The sequence below is a fragment of the Carettochelys insculpta genome, chromosome 24, assembly GCF_033958435.1.
Source record: "Carettochelys insculpta isolate YL-2023 chromosome 24, ASM3395843v1, whole genome shotgun sequence".
NCBI lineage: Eukaryota > Metazoa > Chordata > Testudines > Carettochelyidae > Carettochelys > Carettochelys insculpta.
In genome coordinates this window covers 6,093,123-6,114,734 of record NC_134160.1, presented here as the reverse complement: position 1 = coordinate 6,114,734, position 21,612 = coordinate 6,093,123, and the positions used below count along the sequence as shown (strand labels likewise).

General features: G+C 41.3%; 1 protein-coding gene across 3 annotated transcripts in view; it reads right to left on the bottom strand.

The window, feature by feature from the left end:
- Positions 1-556: 556 nt before the first annotated feature.
- Positions 557-21,612, bottom strand: part of KHDRBS1 (KH RNA binding domain containing, signal transduction associated 1) — a 30,799-nt gene continuing 9,743 nt past the window's right edge. Inside the window, exons 4-12 of one of the 3 annotated variants that reach the window (XR_012642473.1) lie at positions 18,435-18,581; positions 15,524-15,657; positions 13,773-13,977; positions 11,224-11,291; positions 10,768-10,826; positions 7,597-7,786; positions 4,979-5,039; positions 4,377-4,466; positions 557-902 (exon numbers count right to left, since the gene is read on the bottom strand). Coding sequence is in view for 1 of the 3 variants with exons in the window: in XM_074976608.1 (XP_074832709.1) it covers positions 7,689-7,786; positions 10,768-10,826; positions 11,224-11,291; positions 13,773-13,977; positions 15,524-15,657; positions 18,435-18,581 (711 nt within the window). In the remaining 2 variants the exon portion in view is untranslated. Of the gene's footprint in view, positions 903-4,376; positions 4,467-4,978; positions 5,040-5,060; positions 7,787-10,767; positions 10,827-11,223; positions 11,292-13,772; positions 13,978-15,523; positions 15,658-18,434; positions 18,582-21,612 lie in introns of those variants that run through there. The other 2 variants (XR_012642474.1, XM_074976608.1) reach the window with 2 other exon arrangements.

Sequence of the window (21,612 nt, the reverse complement as noted above, 5' to 3'; positions counted from 1 at the left end):
GAAGTTCAAAAATATGAAAAGCTGCAACAGTGGTATTGTGAAATAAGATAGACACTCACTTTAAGAATCCCAACAGGAACTGGAAATGCAGAATATAAGGAACCAGTGCAGAACAGCTGAACTTCCAGATAGAAAAAAGAAGCAGACACCTGGTTTTTGTAACATGGAGTTACTACTGTTATCACTTCCTCCTGCCATCTCAGTTTCCCACATCTACTGTGTGTCCATAAGGACAACAAACACGGGCAGGTGTTGACTATTACTGTGTCCTAACAGGGTTCTAATCTTGATTGCTACCTCTGGGTGCTAATGTAATATATAAAAGCTGTAAACTCTTTGGTGGGGTTCCTTTGGTACTGATGACTTGGACCTCAAGGATCTTATTACAGGTAAAACACTCAGACATTTGTTAGTGCAGAACCACACTGAATGGGAAAAAGTGATGGTCTCAGGGAAAAATTACTTTTAATAGATTCATAGATATAAAAAGTCTGGAAGGAATCATTATGATCATTTAGTCTGATCTGCATAACGTAGGCCAGAGAATTTGACTCAGTCCCATTGCAAGCTTGTATTTGTCTAAAGTAGAGCATCTTTCAGAAAGTCATCATAATCTGATTTTTGTGTTGTAATTCTAAAATCAGTACATATACGAGACCAAAAAAATCAGATTATACCAACACTACTTAAACCAGTTTTGGCAAATACAATTATTTACAACATTTACATTCCTCCATAAATGCTAGTAATTTTCACAAACATATGCAGGAAGTGTAATGCAGAGGCAAGCTGTATATACATTCCAAATGGCAGTGCCACAAGATTCACTTCTACTGGATAAAAATCTGCACCATAACGGGTGATCTTTATCACATCTTTTCCACAGGATCTAAATGTTGTGCCTAGTAGGAAAGAAATGGGAAAAGAATTGGTACAATGATGGAAATGGATACAATAATTACATTGAAAAAAATTATGCATTGAATACATGCAACATGGAATTCACCCATACTGAATGGTTTCCCTAATCAAACAATTGACTAATACCTTTAGACACCAAAAAGAATTCTGAAAACACTGAAACGTTATGTTACCAGTTGCTAACACACAGGTACTCATCCTTTCTTTCCTACTGCAGATGAATAGTGTTATAGATACTTGTTTGTTTCTTTATAGTTCCACAAAAGATTGATCTGCTTCTATGCTTCAGGGTTTTGTTCATTTTGCAACATGGTTGTGCTTTATGGGCAATGTAATTAATAAGGGACTATTACGTTGCAGTTCTGTTCCTTTGGAAGTTTCTCACTCCTGGGTCTCAAAAGTCTAGTGGGAAACTGACCATAAGCCTGAAAACTATGTTTTATGGTTTTTCAGGGTGGGGGCAGAGAACAAATGACTTCCAACAGGATAAGCAAATGAATAATCACAGTGCCCACCAGAGGGAGCACATCCACCGATAGTGGTGGCAGTAAATGACAGCTGAAGGAGATTATACCACTAACCTAACAGGCCCACACTCTTCCATCAGCTGATGCGGGGGATGTACTGCCCTTCAAAACTTTTAGCTAAGCAAGCTGTGGTCAGGGTTGAAAACCTAATGATGAGAAGTCTGTGCCTGTATGTTTAAAAAAAAATGAAGCAATTCAAAAAAAGCCAGCAGCTAGCTTAAGCCTCAGAAACCCACCAAGGTTTGGTTGTCTGGATACACGTAAACAACCTTAATTTTTCATTAGTGTCTCCTGCACATTCCTACTCTTCGGCTCATTTGGCGAGCAGAATACTGAAGATGGGAGGGAAGGACATTTAAACAATGATTGGAAACCTATCCTGCCATATCGAGTCAGATCTGGCTGCCAAACCATGACGTTCCATGAATGTGTGAATGGAACACTGTGGAGCTGGTCTACATAGTTAAATAAGGGAGATGTGTCTAGCACATGCTAGAGACACAGCAACCTTCCTAGTAGAAAGGGGTTTAAGAACAAAAGGAGTGCAGAGTGAAGAATTTCTGCAACTCCATTATATACATGAACTGAACAGAGAGACTAACCCTCACAGCGACCAGAATAGGAAGTGATTACGGGGCATAACCTTTCAGCACCAGTCAGTGTTCTTGCATCTATAGAATCTAGATTCTCCCTTTTGTACATGAGATTTTGGACATAGTGGTGAATTAACGCAGTGCTTTATAAGAAAAGCTGAAATCTCCTTAGCAACTACTTTGTGGTGCAGTCCAAGAACTACCTTGTTCTTATGGGAAATATCATACGGTGGGATTCAGCCACCAATCCACACAGCTCACTGATTCTTCTAGCAGCAATAGCTGTTATTACAAAAGGCATCTTTACACAAAGATGAAATGGGAAACAGCTCACAAGAGTTCAAAATGAAGAACACAAAAAGTTATGTAAGAGCAATGTCTCAATTTCCAGAGCAACTGGGTCTTATAAAGATAGCTATAAAGCTTAATAAGCCCTTTAAACTAAATTTTTAACTAAATGTATTTTAAAACTGATTTGCCATCAATCTGCACATGGAAAGCTGCAAAATGAACTTCAACAGACATGGACAAACTCAACCTTTACGTATAATCTAAATTGCGTTTTGAATAGGACTTGAAAATGGATCAACATTCTGTATTAAATACCAACATACAAAAGAGATCCTTGTATATGTTGCCATGTTAAGGGAGTTAGTTGGAGAGTGAATATGACAACAAGAGACCTTCCCATGTGATCAGGCACAACTTGCCAGGTTTTTTTAGAAACTGGCTGAGAAGAAGAAGGATTGGTCCTTATACCTTTTGCTGGTTGACAAAATTCCTCTACTATAGGCAAAAAATATTTTTGTAGTCAAACTAAAAATGTGGAAGATTCGCCGGGTAGCTTCTTCTAAATATACCGATGGCAATTTAGATCTACTAACCTACGACGCTCAATTGCATCTTATACAAGAGAGGATACTGAAGCTACATTTTCATTTGGCACTAAATCACCTTCTAGTTTAATTTTATTGTAAATCAACTAGAGTGGATGTTTCTTTTCCCTTATCAGGAAGCACATCCTGTACCAAAGCAGGAGAGCACTCTGTAGCTGTCAGGTCTGAGCAGCTCTGATCAGAACATCTGGGACCCACAGATTTAGGTGGAAGCCGCTCCGCAACCAGAGAGTCAGACCATTTCATATGGTATGGATAAGCAGGTGTTGACCAATAGAGCCAAATCATCCATAGCGGCATCTGCTAGTCTTGCCCCATTTTGACCTCAAATCATATGCTTCTTCCATAGACTGTCTCATGGCGTCCACTCCAAAACAAGGACCTACTGTGCAGAAAACTGTTCATCTTTGGATTCCATTATTGGATTTGACTTTTCCTAAAGGCAGATCTAACTGTGACCTCATAGGAAACGTGACTGAAGTTGAATCTGTAAAGAGGAAAATGGTGAGTCTCTCTGAGAGAGCCAGCTGGAGTCATAGATGGTGAGAAAACTGTCTTTGGAGATCTATCCCAGTCAAGGTCCCGACTTAATTTCTTGTTCGGGGAAAAAAGATTTAGTCAAACTGTTCTCTCGTGGAACTGCAAGATCCTCCAATAGAACTGTAGAAGTTAAACTCTTATTAGTTGCTCTACTGGGTTTCAATGGTCTCTTCTGGATCCACCCCATTAGAACGATCTGGTATTTTATCTTTAGATCTTGGATCCACACTGAACTCCAGATGGCCCAAAGAGCCCTTTAAGATATGCTTCAATTTGGCCTGCCTTTCCCACAAAACTGAAGTGCTCGGTCCCAGTAGTCTCTCTCGAGCTTTATGTTCCTTAGCTAGGAACAGCTTTTCTGGAGGTGGCATCTTGGGCGTTGGATCAGAGGATTTGGCCACCATGAGCTACATCAGCTTGAAAATAGAGTGTTCTGCCAAGGCTAGAGCTTTCCCTATTGAAGCTTTCCTGGATCCAGAAATTCTTGGTGCTGATTCATGCCTCTTCCACCTGATCCTCTCACTGCATCTAATCCTAAGGCTTGGCTGACAAGGGCTGGTGTAACAAAAGCCATTCTGTTTCTCTTTACAGCTCTGAGGAGTAAGTGTGCTGCACATAGTACAATATGCAAGAGAATGCTTCTGTCCTAAGCACTTCAAGCACTGACCATAAACGCTAGAAGCCAGGAAGACTGCTGGATATGACACACAAATTTAAAATGGATACTTCTTAACGTTGGGCTCCACCTTGACATCAACACCAGGTAATTATCACTCAGTCTAGACTTTAACTTATACTAAAACAACTGACATCTTTTTTTTTTTTTTTTTTTTTTTTAAACTAGCAGGATTTTTGTATCTATTAGTATGAATCCTTGCGATCTGGAGAGATGCAGGTACCTTTCCACTGCTGTTGTCGGAAGGAAATGAAGCTGTAGCCAGCGCTATATGCCTTCTTTTGCGGCCACACCTTCAGATTGCATTCAGATGCTATGGACAGGGGAGGGACATGTAAGCACTAATGAGCACTGATACCAGAAAGCACTTCCATGCAAGCTGCACCATTCAGTGCCCCCCTAAGAGTGGAAATATGCAGGGGATATGTGATAAAGTTACTAGATATAACTGCTCCATTGTTGGAAGGTGGGGTAGCGCCTCCAACACAGCCTTATGCTGGCTTTGAAGTGAATCCCTCTTCTGTCACCACACTCGGTTCAAAAAAATCACTGTGCCCTTGTCTTTCCACCCTCTCATCCCTCCCAAGATCCATCACTTCATTCTGCAGGAGGTTCTGTGGGAGAGGTCCTAGCAGGAACACTTTCACCCACACCTCCCCATGACCACTAAAAGCCAGTCACACAATCAGCCTTTTAGAACAATCTAATTTATCTGTGTGCATATGAAGAGCTGCTTCTATTTAGCACCTCAGATGGCAATGCCTCCACTTCCCACACAGAAAATGTTAACTAGCCATGTGATGCAAAACTCAATTAATAACCTACCCAGTGTGTGTTTGACAAAAAACATCTTCAGCCAGGTAATTTGCAGCAACATTCTGGACTCCTGCAAATTGAGAAAAGATTGTGAGTTTCCTTAATAGAAATACAGATTTAAAGAAAGAGACCCGGCATGCAAATTACACAGGAAGAAAAACATGCAACTTAAGCTGCGCTCTGAACAACATTTCATAGTGAATATAAATGTGGTGGGGGGGGTCTATAAGGGCCATCATTTTACATTTTAAATAACTGAACAGACTTTTTTTTGGAAGTAGCAGTACTATATTCAGTGTCATTTTACATTTTTGAAATTTAAAAACTTTCAGATTCCTTTTTTTTTTGCCCAGGTTACATTACAGTGCATTTACAAAGTGCACGATTATTGAAATTATGGCTAATTTATGCAAAAACATGTGGTCTTTTTTTAAAAAAAGATCTACTTTTAAACATTTTTTTTTTCAAATTTTACATTAACATTTGAAGAACTGTTTCAATAAAGTTTATGCAAGTTGCCGTCACAGTTTATGTAAAAGAGAAATGTGCTATTAAAAGCAGACATTTAGGTTACCTTTTGTTTTTTGCGATGCATGTTAGCTTTACACATCCTTATTCTCCTGCGATAATTTTCCTTTAAAAGGGGGGTATAGGGTGATCTTTTCATCAAGCAAGACATTATGCCCTGAAAGCTGACTCCAAACCATTGTTGAAAATTGTTATTTACATTTTAATAACAATCTACAAATACAACTTTGTTTTAAAGTATTCCCCTCAATCATGCACTGCTTCAAGCAGTTTGGTTCCTAATGTTCTAGTGCATTTTTCACCCCCGAGCAGTTTATTTCTTCCCCGTATGACAGGTTTGTATTTTGCAGAGAAGGGTAATACAGCAGACCATCTCAAGTTTCTCTAAGCAGCATTTTACTTTAAGCTATTATACTTTCCCAGAAGGATATTAAAAGCAATCATCTGGTCCCTTCTCAAAACAATTGTTGGTTTGTAACTGGCTTCCCAAATGCAGGCCACCTTAAAGCAGGTAGGCATCACCTTTAGATAAGAATTAGTTGTGTTCACAAAATAAAGCTCCTTTTCTCCCCCTCTGTTGGTAGCTAGTTCCTGGATTTGTCAATCTTCATTTTGTCATTCTACTTTTAAACCAGCCATTTCAGACTCCATCTGGAGTCTGCAGAACGCTGAAGCTATTTGGAATCTGATTCATTCAGCTAATTCAGTACAGAACCATAGACACTCCTTCCACTTGCAGTTTTGCAGAAGTCAGATTTCTGCTTTAGTGCTGGTTCAAACTGCTTTCAACAACTTCCAAGGGGTGAAAAAATAATAAAAAAAATAAAAAAAAAAGCTTTTTCCCCTCTTTTTTAAATTAAGGTCACTCACCAGTTTGATAGCTTTTTGTAAAAGTTACAGAAAAACACCATTTTAGCATGTGTCCATATTTTAAAAAGACCATTAACTTTAGCGTTAATTTAAATTTATTTGAAAAAAAGCTATTTTATTGCTCAACAAAAAAATGACAATTCATCACATTTACTTTGATTAAAAAAGGACTAAACTTTATTGACAAACTGCTGCAGACATTTTGACAAGTTTTAGCTACCTATTTAGGCAGACTTACACACGTAGCATTTAATCTTCAAGAACAAAGTGGGAGGACAGCGTACAAATCCAGTTAGGACTTTAACCTATGTACAAAGTGAAACTTCTAATTTTTCAGCTGCAGTGTCCCTTTTTATATGAAGCTAGTGTTGAGACACACTTGAACAAGTCAATGGGATTGCTAAATATGGACGTTTGCCAATTTTAAACTTCCACTGTATTATCTGCCCCGAATATCCTAAAACGAGAAATCTGTAATTTACAGAATGCAAACCTACTATCCATTTAATACTTTCTAATTTCAAAGCCTGGGCAATTAGACAGAGCCATGCAACAGTTAAATTTGTTCTTCTCAAAGTTCTCCACATAGAACCAAGCTAAGAACCACGTGACACTGGAAAATCTGCTTACCAAGCATCTCTCAACACCGCATATTCGGGGCTAGATTTCAAAACCCACATAAAAAGTCAATTTTACAAACCTAATTTTTTTAAATCAATTAACTTTAAAAAAAACTATTTAATTTATTATGAGGATCTTTGTATTAAAATTGAAACTTAAGATGCATCAGCAATCTGCTTTTAAGGAAAGTTTGACATCTGAGCTTATTTTTTTAAACGGTGGCAGCCACTACCGTTACATTATGATTTTAATTCTTAAAAACAACCCTGAATTTTGAAATGTAGCCTACTTCTGGGATTCTGCAACTAGAACTTTTACGGGTTTCTTAAAAACCAAACTGAAAGGTTAACAAAAACCTTAATTTCATAAGTATTAAGCAAGCATGTCACTTTTGAAACTAACTTTTTAAACTCAACTTTCATTAAAAAGGTACAGTTGTGTTTATATCTAAACAACAAAGAAAAACAATCTACACACTTAAAAAAATTAAAGTTGGTCTTCTAAATCTATTTAACTCATTTTAAAATACTACGTACAGAAGCCAGAATGCAAGGTGAGGATGGAGTGGGAGATAAAGGGGCCACGAAGAAAAACAGTTAGACAATTACTTGTCCGGTGTGAGTAAAGCAACAGGAATCCTGGGAGATACAAGAATCAGTAACAACTGTTTGCTCATAACTGATATTTTTCCCTCATGTGTTTAATAGCGTCCGTAGGGATGCTCTCTGTAGGCTCCCTTCACTGGCCTAGCTGGCGGAGCCTTCAGGGAGGGCCTTGTTCCATTCCAATCATCTTGGCCTGCAAAAGAGAGCAGTAAACATCAAACTGCACAGCACACTAACAACGTGAGATGCACACTTGCACCGTGTACTAGCTGGAACACCTGCCTCCAGTTTTGGTATCGCAACTTTGTGGAGACCAGTGACATTAATATTCCTATAACTCTACTGGCTTACAGGCCCTTTATCTATAAGATCCCAGTGTCAGTAGATTTCAAGTTCCATAAACATTCACCTTCTACCAAGAACATGTTTTTCCCCAGCATTTGACAAACGTAACTTGTATAAGAACCCCTTTGGAATTCTTCAGGTAGGATAACCCTAGGCTTACATTTGAACAAACCTGGTATCTTTTATCTATGAACGACAAGCAATTTCAGTACCTCTGAAATGGACTCCAATTCCTGGAGCAGCTTTGGCAGTCAACCTCAGCTAAGGTTACAGCTGTGAAAGCTCTTTCAGAACATAAGCAGGCAGCATTTCACAATCCATATACTCTGATTCAGCTATGTGGGATACTGCTACAAGAAGTGTTTCTCTCTTTTCTTTTTTTTTTTTTTGTGGGTTTTTTATATAAAAGCAAGGAAGTCTTTTGCACAAATCTGCTGAAAATGACTAAATCATGTGCACCAATTCTCTGGGAAGGAATTTTGTATTCAGCCTGTAGCTGTAACACAGTTTCCTGCCAGTTAGTACCAGAGAGGTGGGACAGTGATTACTTAGGCATTGTCTGCTAAAACAGTGTTTCTTTTTCAGTCCACAGACCACCAAACAATATTTTTATGCAGAACATCTATGAAAGTGTTCTTCAGGAAATTTTTGCCAGGTGAAAAAACCCACCCCCACCAAATAGCAACATATACAGCAGAACCAAAATGAAGTAATTTAATCAGGTATCATAGCAATGAAGTAATACTGTATCTGGTTTTAGTAACAGAAAATATATACTATCAGTGTATTTTTCCAAACACTCACAGCACACCTGGGAGCTGTTCACGCAACACCTGTGTTCCACAGAACACAGTTTTACCAACACTGTTCTAGACAATACCTCAACACTGTGTGACTGTCTCCTGAGAACAGGATTTTCTTACCCCCTAAACATGCTAATTGCACCAATGTGTGTAACTCTTTATGGTAAAAAGCTTTCAGTAGGGCAGCTGAATACGCTCATAAAATCCTTTTGCCATATAAACAATTAGTAAAGTATAGTTCAACTCCCATTCGCCTACAGCTAGCTCAAATCCCATATATCCAAGCTCAGCTTTCGTTATGGTTTGTGCTAGTAATTTTCTTATTTTGCACATCTGCCACTCTTTCCACAGGTCACTGGATTCAGAACAATGAACATACACCTGGCACCAAGAGATGACGTCATTGTGAAATGCATTTTGATTCTCCTCAAAGTGGCCTCCACGCTGGCTGGCCAGTTTATTTTTCTAATTTTGTTTCCATGAAAGCAGAGACCAAAGGAAATGACTGTGGATAAACAGATTAACTGTGGCAACTTCATGAGAACCATGAAGGCAACCAGCAGTTTGCTCTTCAGATTCCAGACAACACCACTGCTCTCTTACCAAGCAGAAAATACAAAAGCCTGTTTGTGGTGCACAACCAACACAGGCAACAAAAAAGGCGTTTAACAGCCATTCTAAATGCAGACATGGAAGATATCCAACATTCCTTAACCAAGTGTTTATTTGCATTTCATGCTGATCCATAAAAATCTTTGGTTAGGCAGCTGAATTTAACTCCATACAAAATAAGTATGGATCAGTACGTCACCACAAAATTCAACCATACTTTTGATTCACTCCCAAACCAGGCGATATAACATCTTAGTATTTCATATGCTTAATCACAGAACAACTAAAGATTCCCTCTACTTCTCTGAGCCTTGAAAGACTCTTGTACTCCATGCTAGCTATCCTTCTCCTCTTGAGTTCCAAGGAGGCATACTTATTGGTATTTCCACTGTAACTAATTCTATACCCTAACTGACTGTACCAGCTGCTAGAAAATGTGCTTTCAATGCATCCAGTGGCTGATCGCATTGCTTTTGTGGCACCTTCAACTGCTAGTCTTAGTAGAAAGATGGGTAGACCAGAAATCTTGCTCTTTGATACACGGCAGTGCATGTCACACCGAGCATGCCAGAACGGTCTCAATTTATTCAAATTATCTACCTTCTTTATAATGCAACAGCAAAATAAATATTTTACTATGTTTCATAAAGCGTTCTCGCTTCATATTTACTTTGAACAGCATTATTAGATCAGATCTATTATTCTATACTATTAATGCAGATTTGGTGGAAATTACAAACAGAATATTTTCATTAGCCAAACATCGCTCACATTTAGTTGTAAAGCGCTCTATCAAGTTAAAGAGAAGACTCAATGGTAGATTAAAATTCCTTCTTCCAGTAAGTATTGACTGCAGTTAGTCTCAGCTGGATGAGTTTGGACGATTACAAGGAAGTAGCTAGATCTGTGCATTCATCCAACTCGATATAACATCCTTGACAAGCCAAACTGCTGTGGAAGCAGTGCTATATGTGGAGATTCAAACCTCCAACTTATAGAGCATTCCATGCACAAAAATGACAGACACCAAAATACCCGCCTTTTGAAAAAAGTCAGGGGCACACAGTAGCAAGAATTCCTACATGGCATTCTACTGCAGGACTTTAGATAAGGTCACCTCTGTAAGAATCAAACTAGATATGAGTATAACAAACCATGACCACCTTAATTTGACTGTCATGTAGACCTGCCTTACCTGTGGAATGTAAATATTTTTCTCCCATGAAAGTAAGTTTCCAATCACTACTCCCCTCCTCCTCCACACCCCAGTCATTTTTTGGAACTATCATCAACTTCTTCTTGCATTTAACACAGAACCTTTAAATCAAAATGAGATCTAATAAACTTTGAGCAATTCCCAACTGAATTACAACCCCTTCTCTCCCTGTTGCATAAGCAGGATGTGAAGACATACCATAAGCTTCATAGGATTCTTGGGCCTCCCCATGTCCATAATCATAATATTCTGTGTCCCTGAAAGAGGAAGATAAGTAATGTTTAGCTTAATTATAAAGAAGTGTAAACATTTATTCCCACACCCCAAAAACTGGAGTACACAACTTGATGCAGACTCTCAAAAATAATTCAAGACTTGCTTTTGTAGTACTTGAATTATGACACCCAACTCCCCACTACCTGGGGTAAGTACACCCACTTAAGGCTAGTGGGAACTTTCTCAAATGTACCTCCCCCCACACGATGCTTGATTCAAACACATTAGAAGCCAACAGGACATGGCATAATTGGTTTCAAAATTATTAAAAACAATGGAAACATTTAATTTTACCTGTAAAAACAGTGTTAAAACAGTCATGCAGTATTCTGTCTCAGGAACGGGATTTAAAGGGAACTGAATGAATGGCCAACTTACCCTTGGCCCTGGCTGTAGTAGCCTTCATATCCCTCATAACTCTGCTCGGCATATGTATCATCATAACCCTGAAACAGATACTGACATAAGGATGGATACACGTGGAAGGCCTCATTCATTATGAATAAGGAGAAGAGCCAAAGTGAATGTACTCAGCAGTCCTTTTCAAATTACTCTTGACAGAATTCTGCAGGGCCACAGAATTCATATGATCTATATATTGCTATTCCTTGAGCAGCCTCAGCAAGGCCACTCACTCACTGCAGGGAGAAGGGGGCTGGGCATGCCAACAAGTGACAGAAACCAGACATGGACAGGCAGGGCTTATTATTATGCACTAGGCAGAAATGATTGATCTCATTCTCTGAGGCAAAAATGTGACTGCTGCCTGCACAGTAATATTGTTGATGTTCCTATATTGTTAAGTTCCATTTTCAGTCAATTCCCCTAGAAGCATAAAATCTGTAAAAAAAGCCCCTACATTGCCAGAGTGATGCAAAGCCTTATAAATAACCATAAGGAATGATCAGGTGGGAAGACCTGTGCGCTCTCACTCTTTTCCATACCAAAGTTACACAAAGGGATTACAGTTCAGGATTTATTTTATTTATCCATTTAAAAGAAAGAGAGGACGACGACAAACAGAACATTTACCAGTCAATAAAATATCAGAACAATCAGAACCAATCAATTCCCAAAGGCTATGTCTACACTGCAGGTTTTCAATGTTACTTATTCGACTTTTTAGTGTCTAAATAATGTAATGTTATGTTGGTAAAATGCATTCACACAGCCACAGCATTACAAAATGGAGCGTTCGCATGAGTAGATAATAGCTCTGCCTTGTTCATACATCTTCCTTTTCGATCTTGAAACGGTGTGTGCGCTAACACTGTTATTCGCAGATCTGGAGTAATTATTTAAAGGAAAAACCTCTCATCTCGAATTCTCCTGCTTGGCTGTGTGAACACTGTGGGATTTTTTTGGAAAAAAACGTGGGTTTTCTGGGAAAAAACCCAACGTGCAGACAAGGTCAAAGTAACAAGCAGGATGACGACCACCAAAACTGTATGACTTTCAGGTGTGAAAGTCTAAGCAATTTAAAAATTACTTTCTTGGCTGTTTGGTGTTCTATAATGTAATTTAGATAAAAATAAAGAATTATAATTGGAATACAAGGTATTAGCTACCAAGCGTTTGTAACTTTAACTTTTCAGTATTAAACACGTGAAAGTTTTGACTTTTTCCTGTACTGTAGTTTAAATAATTACCAAACCAATTGAAACTGGTGTGTTTATACCGCACTATTTTACTAAAGTACACAGAATTTTGGCACAGAATCTCCCCAGGAGTATTAAATGAATGTATAAATCCCAGCATATTCTGAGGGAACCTTTGTCTTGCAGTGAAGGTGAGAACATTCATCATGTTCATGATTAACTCCAGTAAAGTGTCCAAGGCTGCATTATATCCACAGTGTCAGAAGTCTAACTGGGTTCCCAAAACAGGATTTACAGAGCCAGTGGGAAAAAAAAAAAAACCAAAGGAAGTTTTGCCAGATGGAAGGAATCTTTTCTTGGGTGGGGGGGGGGGGGGGGGGGTTGGGTGGGAAAGAAATCTCACTGTGATGGTTCTTCAAATATTTACACTGGTACTATCTAAAGCAAGGCACTGTGCCACTTCTCTCTCTTTAAAATAGAGTAAGGAAATATTCTGAACTCAGCAAAGAAAACTCAGAGGGGCACGTGTTTGTACTGACAACACTGGCGCTATTTAACCAAGTTTGTTCACGTTAAAATAAGTTCTTACTGCAGTTACATCATCTGAAGACTCCAATGCACTCTGATTCTATTAAAAAGCTTTCTACACATTTGCTTCTAAGCATGGGCCATAGGCTAGACTCACTGATGACTGCAATTACTTCGTTACTAACCAACATGTAAGTATTTAGTAGCAGGAAACTGTGACCCATCAGCATTACAAGCATGGCCTGCAAGATGTTTCATTTCCTGCTGCTCATGAGCAGGGCTGGCAGATTCTGCTTGTTTCTGTCCAAGTTCTTTTTTCCTACCAGTACTACTAAAGTGATATCATGTGAAGCCAGGGCACACGAATGAAATATATGCTGATTGTACACAACACGCCTCCACATCCAAAGCGCTGCTAAGGTTCAACTGGCACACCTTGCAAAGTCTAGGTACCCAAGTGCCGTTAGCAAAACTACCCTATCTCAGGAGACCGTCATAGTCATGACCATCTTGGAGCCCACTGAGATGAAGGAGGGTTCCTTATGTGCCCCATTGCTGATTTAGGGCACACCTACAGTGCAATGAGACACCCATGACTGGCCCATTCCAGACAATTCAGGTTCACAGGATGCTCAACGGCAGGAGAGAGGTTTAGGCTTGGGCTCAAGAAAAAGTGTCTATGCCATAATCAAACAGCCCCTTAGCCCGAGTCAGCCGGCACAGGCCAGTCACAGATTCAGTGGAGACATGCCATTAGATAAGTGAGTTCTAGCTTCTTCAAAGAGTATTAAAGTTTCTTACATAATCTTCGTAAGTTTCGGGTGCAGGTGGAGGAGGAAGCGGTATTCTCTGAATGCCAGCTGCACGAGCTCTCGGTACAGGTGCGCCCCTTACTGAAGGAGGAGGTGGTACACCCCGAGCCACAGTAGCTCCTCTGGCTATGGCACCCCTCACTGGTGCTCCTCGCACCAGTGCTCCACGAGGAGGGCCCACTACACCACGCCCTCTAAAAAGAAAAAGAATAGCTACATATGTACTCTGCAAAAGCCACAATATTTTAAATACCCCAGACAATATACCAACAGATCTGCAGTTATTCATTGCACGTGCTATATTGCTGATAACATAGGCTGAAAATGCAATTCTGGGAAGAATTAAACTACTACTTAAAAACTACACATAGGAAACATTACTACAGGAAAATGCAAAGACAATGGCTGAATACCCAAGAAGTCACTGCTTCTAAACATCTTAAAAAGGTGTGAATCTGCAGAGCTTGCCTGGTTACTACAAAACCAGTCTAGAACCTTTCCTCAAAAATTACCCTAGCAAACTTACTCTCCTGATCAGCTAAGGCAGAAAGGGAACCATGGGGCCTTAAAGTCCAAAGAATGGATGACTAACCACCTAGAAGGGCCCACCTTCTAAACACATTTAGACACCAGCAAGAGGCTTGTCTTTTCATCCTTCATTTGGGATAAATCCTGGCTCTGCTAGCACTGTGTAGCAGTTTTATTACTTATTGGCCATGTCTACACTAGCCCCAAATGTCGAAATGGCCACACAAATGGCCATTTCGAAGTTTACTAATGAAGCGCTGAATATACATTTCAGCGCTTCATTAGTAAACTTCGAAATGGCAATTTCGAAGTTTGGGGCTAATGTAGACGTAGCCATTTAGTCCAACGAGTTAAGCAAACCGGCAGGGTCAGGAGAGTAGCAAGATGAAGTTTCCAAGGGCATTACTATGATTACGCACAAGCTGCAGACACTAAGTGCACCAGAGAACCCATTGACTGGGCACAATGAACCAGCGAGCTTTACATTTCAACTTCACTCGTTCAATAGTTCTAGAAATCAGACATGATATCTAGAGCCCTGCATATCTGTCGATAGTGGATCTAACAGGAGAGCCCTGCGAGCCCGAACTAGGGATGGAGATTTGTCATCATGGTAGGCCCCTGCGCCACCAGGAAGGACAGGACGCAAGAAGCTCTTTCCTAAATCTTACTGTGAGGGGGGCCAAGAGCTGGCTCTGCCTGGTCCCCTTTTCCCCACCTGGTCAACAATGACCTGTGGAACCCCAGCCTTGGTTCCTGGCTGTCCCTTACCCCCAGTCCCTTCCTTCATCCTGCTTTTCTTTTCCCTGAAGGATCCTGCCCCCTCCTTGCTCAGCTGTGCTCCTTCCCTCCACAGGATTTGTTGTGTAGATGCAAGTAAAATGTGGAACGGATGAGGAGGGGAGCCTGGCAGATGTGGGTCCATATTTTTTCTATCTGCACAGGCTCTAGTGATTTCAACAAGGTGGTTTTTCTAAAGCTACCACAAACTCAGCTTACAAAACATTCACCAACCTCTGTTAAAAAGCCTTATTACCTCCTTTCTATCATGCCCACTGCTAGAGCATACAAGACCATAAGTCCCAAATTAATAAAAGCAGCCCCACAATATCGTAAGTTACAATATTTGAAGCTCAGCAATAACAAAAGATCAATCAGCTCGCTAGGCTGCACACACAGGAAGAGTTCCCATTTCCAGAAGCAAAACTTTACCTAGGAACAGGTGGCGGAGGGGGAGCGGCTCCTCTTCCTCGCACAGGGACTCCACGGCCACGTGCTGGTTCTGGTACTCCATTCAGATAGGACAGCTCCAAAAACTGTTCCTGGCAGATGTCATCCATCATATCCTGAGAAGAAAGAGGAAAGAGAAAATTGACTCCGGACACTAACTAGTTGCTCTGTGCTGAGGTGTCAGAGGTTAATGCGTTTGAGCATCAGTTGCTCATAACTCTGAGTCACATTTCAAGCGACAGTGGCTGTCCTAAAGCATCTACAGTCTCCTTTTGAGAAATGTATGTTCCCTGCCAGCCAAATGCCCGTGACAGAAAATGCCATGCTCTGCTCTAAAGATATACTGGAAACTGATTGCAGCACCCACAGTAAAGCAGGAGAAGCTGGATGAATCCCAATGAAGAGCAAACGCTCATTTGCAAATCCAAGCCATCTTTTCATATTCCCATGAACACAGAGCAGCTCTGCTCCATGCTTTAGTTATTTTTTAACTCCCCGGGGGCTATAGCTTCTGGAATTAGTAGATTCTGGTAACTCAGAAGAAGCCATTCCAACCCACTTCCCCCTCAAAAACATCCGTATGAATTAGATTAGCAAACCAAGCTCGCCCATGGGGATTCCACAGAGCTGCCACAGCAACTCTGCTTCCGTGAGCTAAGCTTATTGCACACAACAGGAGTGCCTAGCACATTCACCTTCCCTAGCTCCCTGTCTGCCACTCCTTCCAATCTCTCACCTATTGCAGAGACATGTTGCAAACCCCAGCCCTCCCAGTGACAGGAGCCCTGTGTGCCCACCACACCACTTTTATTTTCTTTCCTTTAGGATAGAGACCTTTCAAACAGCTGGGACAAGGGCAGAACTCAAATGCGGGTGGTCTTGTTATGCTGGCATGTTTATTTTCTGTCCCTGATCAATTCATTTACCTACTGAGAAGTAAATAAGAGGTGGGCCAGGGATGACATATATCCTCCATTTTTCCCTTTTGTTTGCTCTGGTTTTCACCAAAATCCAAGCGCTCTGCTAATTGTCTCTCAGAGCATTCCTTGAAATTTTTGATTTGATCTGACAAGGCATTCAAAACTTATTGCTTTACAACCAAATAATCCAATGCCATGAAGTTGCACATAAGAGCCTCAAACTCACTTACTGAAAATCATCTCCAAATTAAAAAGAATGGCATAAGTGTTTTTATAACATGCCCATTATCAGCTGAAATAGGCTGTTTCATGTTCTGTCAAGCCCATTAAAACTGGTGAAAAGGCTGACGTAAGAGCTGACAGGACTTTTTCCTGTCAGGTCTCTAAAAGGCAATTTCAAGTGACGAATGGAACCCATCAGGGCACAGCAAAGGCTGCTCTCTTGATAGAAGAGCTGCCATACAAGCTCAGACCAGATTCATCCACTTAATCCAGTGTCCTGTTGCAGCCAGAAACAGGTGCTTCCAGAAAGTTGGCACAGGAAACCCTAAAGTGGAAGTTACAAAGTCATGTGCCATTAAAACCAGCTTCTTTCTAAGCTTGACCAAGTGAGCGAGGTTACATCTTTTGTTGGACTAACATCTTTTGGTGAAAGAAACAAGCTTTCAAGTTTACACAGATCTCTAGCATCAAAGTTAAACTACACGATAGAACGCGTTATCTATCGTTAGCACGGGGTGGCTAATGAGTTAGGGATGAAGAGCCAAGGATAGAGTGCAAAGAGACATATATTATATGTTCATTTCTCTCTCGCTCTCTCTCTACATATCTAGATCAGTGGCTCCCAACCTTTTCAAGACAGGGACTCATTTTGAAAATTGAGGAAGGCTTGCCGACCCAAGCAATTCAAAACCAGTGTGGGGTGGGGGGTGAGGTTGTCCCCTGGGAAAAATGCACACCCCCCCACAGCTTAAACACACACAGCCCGCAACCCTCCCGCCAGTCCTCTCTCAGCTACCGTTGCCAGATTTTTAGAAAACTTATATGCAGGACAGGCAGAACCACCCATGGGATTGCCAGCCAGAGATGCCTATCCTGTATAAGAGTTCCAAAAGTGGGGGCAGTGGGTGAAGAGGAAAGGAGGAGGGGGAGGAAATCCCTGCTCTAGACATAATATATAGATAGATAAAAATAAATACATAACATGTGGCTCAATGTCCTCTCTTTTCCCCAGAGCCAGGCACTCCCACCATCCTGCTGGAACCCAATCCCTCTCCGCTCCTCCAGATCCAGGCACCCCCAGGTCCCTGCTCTACCCTAATTCCCCACCCCTCCTCCAGATCCAAGCACCCCCAACTCCACACTCAAATTCTAACCCTTCCCCAGGCACTCCCAGACCTTCTCCTCTAATTCTAACTCTCCCTCTCCTTCAGAGTCAGGCACCCCCAGCCCTAATTCAATGACTGTCATGCCACACCCTTCTCCCTCTAAGGGGGTGGGGTGGGGGGGGGGGGCGGATACATAGTGGTGGTAAGTACTCCCAGCATGTGCCTTGGATTTCTTCACTCAAAGAGCTGCATGCAGGCCACCTTCGCATTAGTATCTAAGACACAGTCAGACGCCACTCAAGTTGAAACAGCCGGTTTATCAGTAACGTTAACTATGCATACCAATCAATTTGTTCAATCTTGTATTTAGCTGTAACACCAAGCACCTTTTCTAGGCCTGAAAAAGCATGGTGAAAGCTCAAAAGCAGGTTGGCCTAATAAATGGTATTATTTCATCCACCTTGTCTCTAATACCCTGTGACTGACATAGCAACACCTCACTTCTGGGCTTGGTCAGTTAATGATTAAAATCTCTTGTTTCAGTGCACAAGTTAACTAATAAGTGACTACGCAATGTTCCCCAGGGAAATGTACCAGAACCAAGGCTCTATTCTAAAAAGAGTGCGAAGAAACAAATTTATATACCGGAACAAGGAACTTCTTGACTTCTTCCATGGCATGAGCCATAAGAGCATAGGCCTCACAAGGTGGTCCAAAGACTTCAATGAAGACATGTAGATCCATATTTAAATGAGCATACTTGGGATCTCCTCCTTTGCGGAGTTCTTCCTCCTGAAAAAGAAAAAAAAAGGCATGATTCAACTTCCTAAACCCAGAAACAGTGCAGAGAAACCACTTTGTTCCTTAAGCATGTTTCTGAGCATTGATGAGCAGGACAAGGCTGTCTACCCTAAAATTTCAGGCCATGTTTGATCACAGATGTCGAAGAATAACCCCCTCAAAACAGGTTTCTGACCTAATTATTTATTTGTATTGTGCATGTGGTGATAGAAAAGTTAAGTCGTGCCACGGAAGACAAATGTCTGCAGTACCAGGAAAAAAAAATGATCATAATTTGCTGATCATTACTTCACCAGGGCAATATGTACACAGATATTTGTGTTCCTATCTATACTTTACTAAAACAGATTCCAAACCAAGAACAAACCAGTTCCTTAAAGACAAAATCGAGCTGACATCATCTTAGCCACATGCCAAAGGCAAATGGACCACCACCTACTTAAGTGGCCATTCTTTGGCAGGAGAGAGAGGAAAAAACTACAACTTGACCAAGAAACAGCTGAGAGCTCCTTGCTCCTTTCCCCAGGCTTTGTCCCCTGATCTCCAGCTAGATGCGACTCTTGTACAAAACCACTTGAGAAGACACTTGAACAGGAGAGGACTTTACGAAGAAAAAGTAATCAGCACAAATTCTCCTAATCAACAACACTGGATGAAAAAAGGAAGCAGCAATGGATTGGGAGAGATCCTTACTGAAAGATTCAGGCAGTAAGAGTTTTGGACTTTATGGCTGAGTCCTTTGCTTTGAATTCACTTTAGCTTTTCCAGTCAGATACTTGTTGAGTTTTACTTTTTATTTCTTTATAACCTGTTTCGTCTTTATGCCTCGTTACTTGCGTGGTGTAGTGGGGGATACATGTGTGCGGCTCACAGAGGATGTGGGGTTCCTGCTGAGGGTAGCCTAGGCAACCAGGTGACACCTCTGTACTGCAGATAAAGGGGGAGGTGGAGCCTGACGTTCTGAATTGGAAGTGGGATTTGGAAAGCAGTGAGCCTGGCAAAGAGACACACAAAGAAGGGCGCAAGGCCCTGGCTCTGGGGGCCCTCAGGGCCTCCTCTCCCCAAAATGAATTGGAATAACTGTTTCTGATGCTGTACTGACACCTCTGTACGACACTGGGTCCCTGTTGGTTAACAAACCTGCTGTTCTCCTTCTGAGTGACAGTCACTCCTGCCTGCGGATGGGGCGCAGAGCTTGGGGACCCCGAACCCCATTACAACTTGTAACATTTAAAATCTTTCTGTAGTTAATAAGTTTGTTTTACCATTTTATCTAAAACAATGTATTTTGAAAACATCATTTGGAACAACAGGATTTGTGCATGCCATTTTCTAGTAATCAGTGATGGATTTTATGATCTTGTATTGTTCAGGAAAGTGCTGGGCAGCACAAGACACAAATTTTGGGGATAAGTCTGGGACTCTGCTGGTGCAATATATTCCAGGAGTGACTGGCTAGAGCAAGAAAACGTTTTTGGAATTGGGGGTCAATGACTCACAAAAAAACCCCACAGTCAAGGTCCACCCAAAAAACCCACAACCCTTATAGATGTGGTCCGCAACTGAGACGCAGACATTAAAGACATTCACCTCACTGCCCTCAAGCTCCACCCCAGGACCTAGGTGAACTGGGGCTAGTAGGTTTTGTGGGGCCCGCCCAGGCTTTGGGGTGGGGCCAAAACTGAGAGGCTCACCTTGCATGAGAGGGGGCTGCAAGGCAGCAGGCTGGGATGGGGATGCAGGGGTGGGCTGAGGGTGGGAGCACGGGGTCTGCAGTAGCAGGCTGGGGGTGGGGGCACACGAGCAATGGGACCCTCTGTGTGGCTAGAATGCCAGCTTGTGCCCCTGTAAAGAGAGGGGGATGGTCCCCAAGCCAGTTCTCCATCCTCTGGAGCACAGCATTCACAATACTGCTTGGAGTAATTTGCACACAGAGGTGAAAGAGCGCAGACCGGGAATGATTGTTCTCACAGCGAAGCAGCGTAACAAGAGAATTCAGGGAACACAGCTGTCCAGACTGCACCTTGAAGAATGTCACAGATGGACATATAAAAGAAGTGATTTCCCAAGATTCTAACCCATTTCTAAAGTGGTGTGCACCTGTTTCCATTGCATGATATGGAAACTGCGAATGTACTCAACACCTCTGAAAAGGCAGACCATAAAATTTTAAGAGGCTATTCATGATTTCACTGTGATTTGACCTGGATGAATTTTACTGCAGCTTTCAGGAGTATATACTTTCTGGTGCATGCAATACAAGTTCACAATACTAAACTGGCTTGCCATTAACAGCTAGTCATATTTCTTCTGCGTAAGTGCTTTGTATCACTTCCCTTGTAAGGGCTTCCTGCTCTCAAATGCACAGTAGGACTCAAGTCACATGTCACCAGCAACATTCTTATCCAACCATTTACCAAAATCAGTTAGTCTCTGCCCCTACTGCTTCCACCTTTCTATATCAGTATGAAAGAGATGTTGGTACTTGTATTAATGCACTGTTCTAACTGCTTCTTTCAGAAGATTTTGGCAGACACAAGTAACATCCCCTTCCAACAGCACACTTTTTCCCTCCAGGCACTGCTTTGCAATAAAAAATTGAGGTAACACCTCAGACAGTGCCAATTCAGCTTTACTGTTAAGTGTCTAAATTAATTCAGCAGACTCCAAGTTGGAAAAAAAAATCTAAAAACATAAAGGTAACTTGCAAAGTTAAGTAAAATGGAGTGACAAACTAACTCTGCACTGACTACCCATTTAACCAAGCTTTAGAGGGAAGAAGGAGGGAAACATTCAGCATAGAATTTTGTTTCTGTAGCTCTTCCATTCAGAAATGCTACTGGTGTTTTGCTGTTCCCTGAAGATGAGGACTGACACATTCCAGATTGACATGGTCAGTGAACCAGTAAGTGTCTAAGGGATTTCACATGGGGAAAGATTTTATTGTAAATAATTTATTCCTTTTGGATGATGCCCTCCCATATCTTGTCTAAGGAGGGTACTAAGGCCATGTCTACGCTAC